Consider the following 15,649-nt stretch of genomic DNA (forward strand, 5'->3'; position numbering starts at 1 on the left):
TTTTAGGGTACATGTGGATAACGTGCAGGTTTGTTACATATGTATACTTGTGCCATGTTGGCGTGCTGCACCCATCAACTCGTCAGCACCCATCAACTCGTCATTTACATCAGGTGTAACTCCCAATGCAATCCCTCCTCCTTCCCCCCTCCCCGTGATAGGCCCCGGTGTGTGATGTTCCCCTTCCCGAGTCCAAGTGATCTCATTGTTCAGTTCCCACCTATGAGTGAGAACATGCGGTGTTTGGTTTTCTGTTCTTGCGATAGTTTGCTGAGAATGATGGTTTCCAGCTGCATCCATGTCCCTACAAAGGACACAAACTCATCCTTTTTTATGGACATGCCTCACTTTTATTTCTCTGGTTAGAAATAAAAATTGCTTAAGAGTTTATGGAACAAGGATTTGTTACTTTGAAATGGCTTAAATTTATTTTTCCCTTGGTGCTGAAACCCAGGAACAAACTATGCTCAACATATTTTGTTGGAGAAGACTGAAACATTTCCATAAAGTTGTTTTTCCTGGGCGCGATCTGAAAATGTCTCCAAAATACCCCTTCAATCTAAATAATTTTACAACTTGACATTTTTTAACTTAATGATTTCAATGACAAGGCACACATTTGTTTTAAAAAGATGAAATGGCAGATGAAAACCCATAAAACACATTCGGAAGTATCTTTTTGCTGTCTTTCTTCTTAATTTGTTTTTGTTATTTATTCACCTAACTGTGATGCAATAACCACTGTTTTTGTGGTTTCCTCAAGCACTGGGTAATTTAAACTGTCAGTGTTCTTTTGGCATCTTGTGACAAGTGCTTATTACAGTTGACTAATGTATTTCATTGCAAACCAATCTCCAGCAGTTACAGTATGGAGTACTAGACCCCAAGAAGATCAGCCACACAGATCTGCTCTGCTCAAGACAAAGGGCAATTAAGGGAATGCTGTTCACCATCTGCAGGAAAGCACCTTCAATGCCCTGAAGTGGTTTTCAGGTGGCACATCCCCAACTGCAACACTCTTAGAAGCAAGTGACCTCCACACACAGTCAGGCTGCTAACCTTAATCCCTCCCGGGATATTTCCCTAAGCCCTGTTCACCTGCCCTCTCCTCCAAGTCAGTGTAGATCCCATGAATCTTCAAAAAGATCTCTTTGGGCCGAGAGCAGTGGTTCACACCTGTAATCCCAGCACCTTGAGAGACCAAGATGAGTGGATATAGCTTGAGTCCAGCAGTTCAAGACCAGTCTGAGCAACATGGTCAACCCCCATCTCTACTAAAAATATCTAAAAAATTGGTCAGTCGTGGTGGCCCACAACTGTAGTCCCAGCTACTTGGGAGGCTGAGGTGGGAGGATCACTTGAGCCAGAGAGACAGAGGTTGCAGTGAGCTAAGACCGTGCCACTGCATTCCAACCTGGTAACAGAGCAACACCTTATCTCAAAAATAAATAACTTAATTAAAATTCAATAAATAAAAAATCTGTGTGAACACTGCTTATTCTCAAAGGCAATGTTGCTGCTGCTATGTGAGCAGAAGGGCCTGGCCAATGCAATCCACAGAGAGAAATGCAAAGTTCGTCTCTCCTTAGGAGCACAGATATTTTCTGGCTGTGACTTTGCTTGTCTTCTTCCTGGGCTGTCCAGCACCTTGGTATAATAAGAGCCATTTCATTCTGATGACATCATGCCCCGCATCCATTGCTGTCATTTTCCAGCAATCACTGACTCGCTGAAGGTTCAATGTGTCCTAGAAAGCCCTTCAAAGACAACTCAAGACCATTCATTGAAAGTACACCAACTTTTTAAATAAATCTCAAGCCTTTGAAAAAAATTCAGTTCTGATCCTAATGATTTGTAGTCTCTGGAGGGGGAGTATGGAGACCAGGCAGTGGTTATTCAACAGTAAATGACAAGGGTTGTTCCTCATCTTCTCTACCAGGTCAACTCCTGAACTTCTGTGCATCCTTCAAGGTCCATGTGAACTGTCTTCTACAAACAACACTTCCTTACTCAGTACACATCTCTACTACTGCACCTGTTGTACTATGTGGGAATTGTTTTTTTAATTTACATGTCAACTTCAATTGCTAAATTGTAAACTCCTGGAAGGAAGATGTCATGGCTGATTCTTCTGTTTCCTCAGCACCCTGCAGAGCACCTGGCCCATGTCAGGCCTCATAATGCTTCATAAGCCTTCCTCCGTGTCCTAGGTTCAGTTAGCCACTCCCTCTTCCATAGTGTTTCATACACCGTGTAGATTTTCATGAGAGTAGTTAGCACATTATCAGGATATGCATGTCACATCTCTATATTCCCAGAACCCAGCCCGAGATAGGTGGTCAGTAAATATTTGTAGTGGGAAATACTGCTGAAGAGTCAGATGTGGCCAGATGATGGAAGACCTGGATAGTTCAGACCTTACGAGGTCACTCTAGGTTTCTGATGCAAGAGTGATCTGCATCAGAAAAGTAGACTTTCAGCAAAATTCCTCTAGGCAGCCACAGGCCAGAAGATTGGCTTGGTGTGGAAAGAGATGAAGCAGGTGCAAAAAGCTAAGAGCTGTTACAGTAATCCCCGTAAGGGATGGAAAGGGCCTGTCAAGGCTATGTGTTATACCGAAGGGAGCTGGGCTGTGAGTCCTAACACACTGAAATCAGGTGCTTGATACTACCTGTCACTTAGGCCAGCACTGTGGTCTTGGGCAAGCCACTGAACCACCTCCTGCAGTACAGAACCAATGCTTCATGAGGCTGTAAAGATTAAATGCTTAACACATAATAGGTCCTCCATTAGTGTTCCCTTATCTCTCATGTCTCCAAATGAGTACCCACAATTCAGGGAAATCTGTCTAGTTCCTTGATACCAAGCTCCCATATTCCTTCAATCATTTAACCCTCAGCTTGCAGGCCCAGACTCTGGGACTGGTCTTAATGCTCATCAGCGAGTGCTGACACAGCTGTGATGCAATGGCTGGGCACTTTACCCAAAGGCCATTGAATGACACCCTGATCCCAGCTGTAGCTTATGGCCAAGTCTCTAAATCTAGCCTCAACCCTTGGGTGAGAGGCAGGGTGCCAGGTTACCTGAACACCTGCTGATTCCTCTGGCACAGCCAGTCTACTTTTTCTCAACCCTATCCTCATGCCATTATCCCTAAATGTAGTCCACCATCCTGCCTAAGCCTCCTTTATGCTTGAAGCCAGTCAACCTCTCTAGGCTGAACCCTAATCCCAGGCAAAGACATTTGTCTGTACCCTCCAGTCCTTTGTGACCCAACTCAAATGCTACTTCCTTCATGAAGTCTTCTCTGATTTCACATCATAAGGGATGGGATCCATGATGCTTTCAATTTCTCCCTAGGATTTCGTTTACCTCTTTCTCTCATGGTACTATCATAGCCTGTTTCAGGTCATCAAAACCTGCATGCCTGCCTAAGATGCTGAGTTAAGGACAGTAGAGTAGAAGGCTTTAGTCCCTCAGAAGCCCTAAAACCAAAAGAATAATTGTTGACAGTTCTCCAAAGTCTGTCTTATAGTGGTCCTCGGCCTCAGTTGTCCCCTGAGGGCTGAAGCGTACTTATCCCCCACCGTGGGTACCACTCAGTGCATCCTGCCATTTGACTGTCTCTGGCCTGGCCTACCCTATCCTTCACTTCTGCTTCACAGAGATTTAGGGACCACCTATACTCATTTGACTCTGCAGTCAGACCTCAGCCTGTTCCCCGAATTCTGGTCTCAGGCCTGTCTCAGCTCTGGTGACTGACCTGCCCCTCTAACCTACTGGATCACGCATTTCTTGGGGACAAAAATTATTGTTTTATTCTTCTTTAGAACTAATTTCACAGTAGGAACAAAATCAATACTCCTTCTTGGACTTTTTTAGCCAGTGGAAGTGTCAGGTGCATACTATTAGTTAGGTCGTGGTCCATATAAGATATATTATTTCTCATCTCTGGGCAAAGATGTTTAGTTTTATGCATACACTCTACACCTCACTTAATTTTCCCAAACATACATGGATCTCATGAAAAGTTTTACAAATCAGGTATAAGCTTACCTGGACGAGCAGAAGAAGGTTTGTATCTGGTAAAGGAGATTTGAGTTTTAGGGCCTGCAGAAGTTCTAGAACAACACTACGAGACAAGTAGAATTTATCTCGTTCCTAAAGAAAACAAAACAGAAGGAAGTAAATGATTTTAGAAATTCAATTAGAGTAGATCTATGTCAAAAGAGCTTCCAAAAGATCCACGGGTCAGAAATAAAAAATAGTATTTAAAAACGCATAATGAAGTGTCCTCAAGAAATAAAATTGGAACTTAAAAAAAGGCATTTGTGTGTGTGTAATGAGTTTACAGAAGCACTGAGGATAAAAAATTTAATGGATAAGAAAAAGATAGGTTATCTCTTAAACATTGATGCCCTAGTATTTGGTTCTTATTCACAGGAAACAGGTTCCAAGAACTGCAGCAACTAAATCAGTCTAAAAGTATTTTTTTCAATACAAAATTATTTAGAAAGAAACATATACAACTCTTTAAAGTATTCTGTGACCTCTCGAAGGAACTTATTTCTGAAATGGACTATTTCAAGCATCCAGAAAAACGGAGAGAATGGAACAGAGTATGCACCTACCACCCATCTTTGTCAGATCACATCATTTTGCTTTATTTGATTCATCCTTTTTTTTTGAATCCTAGCTTCTTTCATTCTTTCTTAAATTCATACATAATATTTATACATATTTATGGGGCACATGTGATATTCTGTTGCATGCACAGAATATGTAGTGATCAAGTTAGAGTATTTAGGCTATTCATCATCTTGAATGTCTACCATTTCTATGCATTGGGAACATTTCAAGTCCTCACAGCATTTTGAAATGTACAATATTTTGAAATGTTGTACAGCATTTTGAAATGTTGTTAGCTATGGTCACCCTACTCTGCTATTGAACATTAGAACTCATTTCTTCTATCTAACTGTATGTTTGTATCCATGAACCAAACTCTCTTCATCCTCCCCTGACACACCCTTCCCAGCCTCTGGTAGCTATTCTTCCATGCTCTACCTCTATGAAATCAATTTCTTTTAGCATCTACATATGAGTGAGAACATATGATATTTGTCTTTCTGTGCCTGGTTTATTTCACTTAATGTAACAAACTCCAGTTCCATCCCTGTTGCTTTTTTTTAATGGTTGAATAGTAGTTCATTATGTATATATACCACATTTCCTTATCCATTTGTCCATTGATGGACACTTAGGTTGACTCCATATCTTTGCTATTGTGAATAGTGCTGCAATAAACATGAAGTGCAGGTATCATTCTGATACACTGATTTCTTTTCATTTGGATAAATACCAAGTAGTGGCACTGTTGAATTGTAGGACAGGTACTTTTTAGTTTTTTGAGAAATATCCATACTGTTTCCTATAGTGGCTTTATAATTTAAATTCCTACAAACAGGGCGCAAGAGCTCCCTTTTCTCCATATCCTTGCCAGGCTCTGTTATTTTTTGTTCTTTTGATAATAGCCATTCTAACTGGGGTAAGATGGTATCTCATTGTGGTTTCGATTTGCATTTCTCTCATGATTAGTGATATTGAGCATTTTTTTCATATGCCTGTTGGCCATTTGTATGTCTTCTTTTGAGAAATGTCTATTTAGGTCCTTTGCCCCCTGTTTAGTGGGGTTATTTACTTAGTGGGATTATTTATTTAGTGGGATTATTTGCTTTTTTTAAATTTTAGACAGGGTTTCACTCTTGTTGCCCAGGCTGGAGTGCAATGGTGCGATCTCAGCTCACCACAACCTCTACCTCCTGCGTTCAAGCAATTCTCCTGCCTCAGCCTCTCGAGTAGCTGAGATTACAGACATGTGCCATCATGCCTAGTTAATTTTGTATTTTTAGTAGAGATGGGGTTTCTCCATGTTGGTCAGGCTGGTCTTGAACTCCCAATCTCAAGTGATTCAATTGCCTCGGCCTCCGAAAGTGCTGGGATTACAGCTGTGAGCCACTGCGCCTGGCCCTGTTTTTTGTTTTTTTACTGTTGAGTTGTTTGAGTTCCTTGTATATTCTGGATATTGATCCCTGGTTGAAAGTTGATTCATCCTTCTTAAATACTAAATGTCACAGAAACAGGTGAAGCTACCTATATGGTGCTCTCTTTTCTTTCTTCCTTTCTCTCTTCTCTGAAGTGGCCACTATTCTGAATCTGGTACTTATTGTTTCATGTATGTTTTTACACTTTATGTCTCCATTATAATATATAATATTGTTTTGCATTTTTTGACTTTCTGTAATGTTATATTGTATATATCTTTCCACAACTTGTAATTACTCACTGCAATATATTTTTGAAACTAATCCTTACTGATACACGTAGCTCTGGTTCTTCCAACTCAACAGTTTAACAATATATAATTGTATGAATTTACCAAAATTCATTGGTCAGTCCTCCTGTTGATGGAATGTTGAATTGGTTTCAATTTTGTAAGCCTTTTCTATTGCTGAATATAACACACGTTCAGAAAAGGACATAAAATATAAGCATACAGTTAAATGGATTCAGATGGTATGACACTGTAAAATATATATTTGGTCTTCGATCCTGTATCTGACATACAACTCCTAAAATCCTTAGACTCTCCAAACTGATGTCTTTTTGTATGCTAATAAGTTGACTGATGGCTGGCAGCCTAGGTAGCCATAGGAAGGGGACTGATCACCTGAAAGACCAAGACACATTTAGAGAGTTGGGACTATCAGCCCCACCCTTCAACCTTTAGAGAAGGTCTTAGAAGGGTTGATGGCTGGGTTGATCACCAATGGTCAATGGATTAATTGACCATGTCTACATAATGAAACCTCCATAAAAACCCAAAAGAAAAGGGTTTGAAGAGCTTCTGGATAGCTAACCACATGGAGGGTTCCTGGAAGGTGGCATGCCCAGAGAAGATATGGAAGCTTTGTGCCCTTGTGCCTTGCTTTATGCATCTCTTCATCTGTATCCTTTCTAATATTCTTTATAACTGGTAAATGTAAGTAAGTGTTTTCCTGAGTTCTGTGAGCTGCTCTACCAAATAAACTGAGCCCAAAGAGGAAGGATCCCTAATTTATAATCAGTTAGACAAAAGCATGGGTAGAACAACCAGAGTCTACAGTTGGCAAATGACGGTGGGAGGTGGAGGGCAGTCTTAGGGGATGAGCCCTCAACCTGTGGGATCTGATGCTATATCCAGGTAAGTAGTGTCAGAATAGAACTGAATCTATTCTGCAGAATCCATTGCTTGCTTTTTGGTAGGAAGAAATCTCCACACATTTGATCACAGAAGTCTTTGGTCTTGGCAACTGTGAGAGCAGAGGGAAAACATGGTTTGAGTTTGAATTTTTCCAGTCACAGAAGATGGACCGAATACTCATATAATCACCTCATGGACAAACAACAGCACATTGCAAGTGTCTCAGAAGCCTTGTGTGTCCTGTCTTAATCCTTTCATAATCAAATAAGTAGAGTCCCTGTGGGGCTGTCTCCACTGTCTTTTCTTCCTATTCATTTTCACTCATTGTGTCTCGCCTCCTCATATGTCTGGTTTCTTTGATTGTGTGCTGAATGCTTTGTTAGGAAGATATTTGCAGAAATATTTGTAGCCTGAAATGCTACCTTCCTTCAAAGAACTTTCTGTTTGTTTAGTGACAGGGGCACAATCACAGCTCACTGCAGCTTTGACCTCCTGGGCTCAAACGATCCTTCCACCTCAGCCTTCAGAGTAGCTGGAACTACAGGCATGTGTTACCATACCCAGCTAATTTTATTTTATTTTTTTGTATTTTTTATACAGACGAGGTTTTGCCATGTTGCCTAGGCTTAGGGTTACCTTAATACACATACAAGGCTTGTAATATTTTATGTTGGGCTACCACAGGGCTTGACACTGAGCTGTGTCCACATGAAGGAAAGTTACTACGGGGGTGTTTTTACTTCGTGGTCCCAGCCAAAAATGTGTAGGTCAGGAGGCGTGGTATCAGGGTCTCTATTCTTGGTAGGTTCTGGATTCGGACTTTTGTCCCTCTAGCCTCATGGGGCTTCCAAAACTGCAGCCTCTCAGTCACATCTAGATTGACAAACACTCCCAGGGTAAAAATGGCCATCAGTGCTGGGCTCACAGCTCTGAATTTCTGGGCTCTCCCTGATCTTAGTCTCATAACCCTTCTCTATATAGTTAGCATTTTGAAGAAGTTTTCAGAAAATATTTTGTTCACTTTTTTCTTTTTACTTTTTAACTGGGAAAAAGGTTCAAATTATCTTGTTTACCACCATCAGAAGAGAAAATCCAGGATTTTAATTGTCATTATACTAAACCTATAGGTTATTCTGTGAGAATTACTTGTTTTTACTATTCTGGGTCTCCATCCATGAACATAAAATCTCTTTCCATTTATTTAACAATCTGTAATGCTCTTGAGTAAAATGTTCTGGTTATCTCCATAAAGTTCTTGCATATTCTTTTTTTTTTTTTTTTTTTTTTTAAGACAACGTTCTCACTCTGTTGCCCAGGCTGAAAGCTCGCTGCAGCCTCAAACCCCTAGACTCAAGTGATTTTCCCACCTCAGCCCCGCAAATAGCTAGGACTAGAGGTACGCACCACCATGACTGGATAACTTTGTGTGTGTGTGTGAAGGACACAGAGTCTCGCTCTGTCACCCAGGCTGGAGTGCAGTGGTACAATCACGGCTCACTGCAACCTTCACCTCCCAGGGCTAAGCGATTCTCCCACCTCAGCCTCCCAAGAAGCTGGGACTACAGATGCATGCCACCATGCCCAGCAAAATTTTTGTATTTTAGTGGAGACAGTGTTTCACTATGTTGCCCAGGCTGGTCTTGAACTTCTGAGCTCAGACAATCCACCCACCTTCACCTCCCAAAGTGCTAGGATTACAAGGCATGAGCCACTTTGTCCAGCCAAATTTCTTTTTTTTTTATATATATATAGATGGAGTCTCGCCTTGTTGCCCAGGCTGGTCTCAGGCTCCTGGGCTCAAGCAATCTTCCCACCTTGGCCTTTCAAAGTGATAAGATTATAGGCATGAGCCACCACACCCAGCCATTGCACATTCTTATTAGATTTATTTTTTGTCACCACAATAAATGACATTTTAAAAGTATGTTTTATAATCATCTGTAGTTGAATATCAAAATTTGGTGATTTCTGGGTATTCATTTGTATCCAACATCCTTGCTGAGCTCTCTTGTAGGTTCTAAAAAGGTGTCTATAGATTCCCTTTGATTCATTTGTAATCATATCACCTATGAAAAATGAGAGTTATATTTTTCCTTTCTAATCCTTATACCTTTGATTTCTTCTTCCTGTCTTGCAGAAGTGAATGGGACCTCCAGTACCATGATAAATAGAAACAGTGATGACAGGCTTTCTTGTCTTATTTACGATTTTTAAAGGGATGACTCTTAGCATTTCACCATTACATACAGTGCTGGCTAGATGATTCTGGTAGACCCACTATATGAAGTTAAGAAGTTTCCCTTCTATTCACAGTTTGATAAGAGTTTACGATAAATGACTACCGAATTATAAAATGATTTTCTTGCACCTGCTGAATAATGATAAAAGTTTTTCTTCTTCAATCTGATAACATAGTGATATTAATAGATGTTCTAATATTTAAACATTTTTATATATCAAGAAATTTCCAACTGTGTCATGAGGCCCTATTTCTAATGCATTGATTTGCTATTATTCATTCAGAAGTTTTGCATCTATGAAGGATATTGACCTATAATTTTCCTTTCCCCTATTGTCCTTCTCTGGTTGATATCAAAATTCTATTTGCCTCATAAAATGTATTGGGAAGCGTTCCCTTTTTTTCTATTCTATTGTTTGTATAAAGAAGAGATCAATCAGTTCTTCAATGTTTAGTAGAAGTTGTCCTCTAAAGCTGGAATAGTTTTTGAGGGTAGGGTTTTAACTATTGATGCCATTTTCCAGGCATCTAAGTCTAGTCAGTTATTTCTTTTTCTTTTTTTCTGGATGTTCTATATGATATATTTCTAGAAAATTGTACCTACTGTCAAAGACTTCAAATTTACTGGCATAAGGTTGTTCATTTTAAAATCTCTAATGTCTGTAGTTATGCTGATATTCATCATCATTGCTGATATTCTTTATCAGTGTCTTTTATCTGGCTTTCTTGATCAGTCTTGCCAAGGGTTTGTCTATTTTATTAGTCTAGTCAAAGAGCCACCTTTCTGTTGAATTGGTCTTCCATTGTATCTATGTTTTCCTTCCTTCCTTCTCTCCCTCCTTCGTTCCTTCCTTTCTCTTTCCTTCCTTCCCTCCTTCTCTCCTTCCTTCGTTCCTTCCTTTTTTCCTTTCCTTCTATCCCTCCTTCCTTCCTTCTTTCTTTTTTTCAAAGAAGAAGAGAGGGTCTTGCTCTGTCACCTAGCCTAGAGTGCAGTTGGTGCAATCATAGCTCATGGCAGCCTCAAACTCCTGGGTTTAAGCAGTCCTTCCACCTCAGCCTCCAAAGCAGCTAGGACTACAGGTGCATGCCATCACACTGGCTAATTGTTTTATTTTTCTGTAGAGACAGGGTCTTGTTATGCTGCCCAGGCTGGTATATCTGTTTTTTATTTCATTAATTTCTGCTCTTATCTTTACTGTTTCCTTTATTTAATTAATTAATTGCCTACTATCTGTTCCATGTTTTAAAATCTTCCACATTTTTAAATATGTTCTAAAATTGGTTGATTCAGGATTCTTTATATGACCATTGCATCCACTTTGCTCACTGTATTGTTTGAATCTACTATATGTTTTATCTGCTTGATTTATCCATAACCGAAACAGAAAATCTCCCTGTATAACCTTGAATTTATCAATTTATCTTTGTAAGCCTATTATATTCTGTTTTATATATTTAGAGGATATATTATCAGCTCTAGGTAATTTTTGAATTGCCACATTATCTGGGTAAATTGCTCCTCTTATCAATATATCGTGACTTTCTTTATAATAATGCTTTTCAACTTAAAGTCAGTTGACTGACTTCAGCTTTCTTTTCATTAGTATTAGTGTTGTGTATCTTTTTTCAAGCTTTTTCTTTTAAATTTTCTCAGTGTCTTTAGACATGTTTTAGACGTAGCTCAATTTTTAAAAGTCAATCTGACAATCCCTAGTGAGTCTAGTAAACTTATGTTTATTGTGATTCTGTCATCTTACGTGTGCTTGTTACAGCTTGTTCTATGCTTCTCTTTTTGTCTTGATTGAACTTTTATTCTTGTTTTATTTTCTGTTTGGAACTTATAAATTGTATTTCTGGCCTTTGGAGCTTACATTTACAATGTCTACATGTATTCTTAAGAGTTTAAAGTTATTATCTCTGCCTTTCTTGTAGATAATATATAGAATGCTTTAACTCCAATCTCCAACCCCACACACACACCCCCCCATACAGAGTACTATTTTCTAGTATTTTATTGTTATTTTGTTTTTATGCCCATCTGATTAACATTATTATTATTACTGCTTTATATTATCAATGATCACTTAGATTTTCACACTGTACCAATTTCTTGGAGCATCATTCCTTCACACATTTCACTCCTTCCTTCTTGGTTCACTTTCCTTCTTACATCTTTTAGTAGTTGTTTCAGTAAGAATCTATTAGAAACTTTCTTATTTTCTTGATAGAATATCTATTTATCCTTCACTTTTGAAGGATAGCTTGGCTGGTAGAGAATTCCAGGTAGATAGTTCTTTTTTCTTATCATTTTAAAGACATTTTTTTTTTTTTCAATTATCTTCTGGCTTTCATTGTGCTGTTGAGAAGTGTATTGTCTGTCTTCAGAGTGTCTTTTCCCTTGGTTGTTCTGAAAATGTTTTCTTTGTCTTGCTGTTTTGACAAGTTATACCTACTCATGTACACTATGACATGAGCAGGTAAAACTTTAGCTTATTTATAATACTTTCAGGGCTCATTGTGTTTCCTGAATAAGAAAATTAAATATTTTCATCAATTCTAGAATTGATAAAAAGCATATTTTCCTTATCTGAAATATTTATTAGATATATATTAGAATTTCTCTTTATATTCATCTCTTTATCTCTCTCTTCTGAATTCTAGGTAATTTCTTCCAATCTATTTTCCATTTCACCAATTCTCTCTTTGTCTATGTCTAATTTGTTATTTAACCTATCCATTAAGTTTTTTATGTCAGTGATTGTTTTTAATTTCTAGACTTTCTACTCTGTTTAAATCTGTTTGGTTCATTTTTTAAAATTTTTGAAATGACTAAATCTATTATATTATTTTATTTATTTTTCATATGCTTATCATTTAAAGTATAGTCATTTATATATTTATATTTTTATTATAATATTTTATAATATTTATATATACATTCTTCATATGCATATCATTTAAAGTATAATCACTTATATATTATCATTTTTAATGATATGTTTATCATTTATATCTTTATCACATAGTTTTAATATTGAAAGTTCTCGTGGGAAATGATCTTGCTACTTGTTGACTATCCTAATCTATCACAAGGTGGGTTATATCTTCATTTGTTTTGTAATTTTAGATTATGAGCTCATGTTCATTAGGATTTTAACTATAGGAATCCTGCTGGGCATAGGCTGGAGACATATTAATCCAGAGAAGGTTGAGGCTTGTTTTGATCTTGCTTCTGCCAGATATTCCAAGGTTATTACTTGCTCAGCAGTAATGTTATTTGACCCTTCAACTTGGAAGTTCCAAGAACATGCAGGTATTATAAATTCAAACTCTAAACCTGATCCAAGATAGGCCCATGTTTACTAATTCGCAAGAGAGACTATAAATCTTTCTCCCAGTTTCCAAACTGAGACAGACACCATTCTTTGTCACCTCTATATAAGAATGTATTCTTTCCAAACTACCCTTTTACCAAGTGACTAGCCTTTCAAGGGTTCTGACCTTTTGCTAGGGATAACTCAGATCCAACTCCCTGCCTGGATAATCCCAAGACTTCATCTCCTTTCCTTGTATGGGCTTTAAAACTCTAGCCACTAAGTTGCCAAGACAAGCAACACCCCCACCACAGGGCTATTTATATGCTTACCACTCTGATCCTCAATCCCGCTTTATTTTTGCTCCTTTCATTCTTATAAAATTAGCTCTACATTAAAAATCACCTTTATTACATTTCATCCGGTGTTCCTAGTAGTTTAAGTGGTGTGGTTTTCAGGGTATCTAGACTACCAGATTGCTAGAAAGTGAAGTTTCCAAAGTTCTTACCTTTCTGTGCCTTTTCTTTTGATTATATAAGGGAGACAGCTGAATTAGCTACTGCTATTTTTAAACGATTTCTTATAGTTTCTCATTATCGGTGAGGAAGGTAGGAACACCATCAACTGAAGCTTTCTACAAGTAGTCATCATCTTGTATTAGAATGAGAAAGGGTAGATGATAATGGGAAGTAAGAGGCCACTAAAGTTATGAGGGATTATGAAGAGATATTGTATGTAATGAATATCTTGAATTGAAAACCAATAATATCTTGAATTCAAATGCTAGAAAGGCCCCTGTAATCAATATCTATACTGTACAACATAGAAAGTATAAACTCATTATGATTTGTCCCCCCAAAAAGGTATAATTTAAACAAATTAAACATAAACACAATGAAGAAATCAAATGGTTTCTAGAAATAGAAAATCTTTCTGGTGCTGTTTCTTATAGATCTACTTTTTTAAGTGAAAAAGAAGGAAGAAGTTATCTTTCAAGAAGATTCTAAAAGAAGAAAAAAATGCTGACCATCTTAGTAGTTAGAAAACATATTGCCCCAGGCAGGGTAATAAATAGTTTCTAATCAGAAAAACCAAAGAAAAGATTACCATGGAACACTTAACATGACAGAATGGACCCAAGTTGGTAAGAAAGAGGACAAGAATGCTTTAAATAGAATGAAAGCCTTAGTATAAAATTAGATTTTTATGAGGAAAATAAAGGGCTTATAGAAATGGACAACATGAATAAGAGACATTCTGAATGTTCAAGAGAGAACAACAGAAACAGAGACCCATTGAAAACAAGCTTGGAAAATTTGGAAATTGAAAGGGTAACATTTGCACATTGTTCTTAAGGACAGAAATGCTCCCAATTTGCCCTGCCTACTGCTTTTCCATTAGGACAGCATCTACCAGCTCCAACAAGGCTGCTACTGCCACTGGGCCAGCAGTACTTTTCCACTTTCTCGGTAGTGGGCCAGGGTTGCTACAGATAATGCAATAGAGAAACCATTATTAAGACAAGATGACAAAAGATGAGATTCCAATCTCAGAGGCCAAGAACCCAGACCTGAAAAGACAGACACATGATGAGAATTAAGGAGCCCTTCAAAGGCTTTTACAAATGACAAGCTGATATTCTTCTACTCTGGGTATAAAAATGATACGTAGAGATGTCTTACCCCCCAGTCATGGGATGGTGAACTTGAAAAGGACCTTAAGAGGTCCTGTCAACCATTAGCTCTTTTCATTAAAAATACCACTTCTGTTCTAACCACATGACCCTCAGTTCTCCAAATCTGCATATGTGCATATTTTAGACATTTTGTGTGTGTGTGTGTGTGTGTGTGTGTTTAAAGTGTTTCCTTACCATGGTATTTATTAGATCTCAGTAGTATTACTCATTTTTAACTATATGAAAGCAACTGACCTAAAAGGGACTTGAAACTGATTCAAAAGAATATATTTTTTCCAGTTTTCAGTTTCACAGGAACACGCATATGGAAGCTTGCTTACCTTAGTGAAAGCTCGGTAACATAAGCCACACAGCTCCACCAGGTAGGCCAGAGTGAAGACGGCATTCTGAATTACAAAGCTGAGCAGTTTTGAAAATGGTTCCAACAAACTCTGCAATGAGATTGGGGCCAAATAAAGTCAATTGCTGATTATTTCATTTAAAAAAGTATTAAAATCTTATGATACTTTAACTAATGGAATCACTGTTTTTTAAATTGAAAAATCTATTGCCAGATGGCTCCTGTAGCAACCCCATTGGTCTAATAAAAACAGAACTGCACCTTCAGTCGAGGGCTCAAAGAGCAGGATCAAATCATTTCACTGCTCAAAAAGACATTCATTTTTCCATGTGGTATCATTTACAAACCTTCCTAACTTCAACCCTGTCTTCATGTCCACCCTAAGCAATCAAGAGTGTGGGGTTGGCAGTTGGATCTTCCATTTTATTTTCAGCACATTTAAGTGTTTATGAGTTCATCATATTCAGATCCGGAAGCCTGTCTTCTGGGTTAAGTAGCGCAAAGCACCCTTGCGTGTAAGTACCAAAGTACTATAGCTTATATAAAATTCATCACAACCCAGCCTTCTGCCAACGGTTATCAGGAAGGCATAGTCTGTTTCGGTTTCTCCCCCTGAATCTTACCCATAAAGGATCAGTTTTAGTTCCATATACTTTCTTAAGTTATTTAGAAACATTTGTTGAGTACCTACTGAGTGTCAGACTGTTAGATGGATGATTTCATATAGTTTATCTTATGCAAATTTTTCATAACTATCCTGGGAGACAGTGTGTTACAATATAGGTAACGACACAAGCACTAAATTCTGACACAAGGG

General features: G+C 38.1%; 1 protein-coding gene across 2 annotated transcripts in view; it reads right to left on the minus strand.

Moving 5' to 3' along the window:
• Nucleotides 1-15,649, minus strand: part of UNC79 (unc-79 homolog (C. elegans)) — a 382,451-nt gene that overhangs the window by 30,536 nt on the left and 336,266 nt on the right. For both annotated transcript variants that reach the window (XM_011991736.1, XM_011991735.1), the window contains 2 exons: nt 14,813-14,923; nt 4,057-4,161 (listed from right to left, as the gene is read on the minus strand). In XM_011991736.1, coding sequence (XP_011847126.1) covers nt 4,057-4,161; nt 14,813-14,923 — 216 coding nt within the window. The remainder of the gene's footprint in view (nt 1-4,056; nt 4,162-14,812; nt 14,924-15,649) is intronic.

The sequence above is a fragment of the Mandrillus leucophaeus genome, unplaced genomic scaffold (genome assembly GCF_000951045.1).
Source record: "Mandrillus leucophaeus isolate KB7577 unplaced genomic scaffold, Mleu.le_1.0 Scaffold4, whole genome shotgun sequence".
Classification (NCBI taxonomy): Eukaryota; Metazoa; Chordata; class Mammalia; order Primates; family Cercopithecidae; genus Mandrillus; species Mandrillus leucophaeus.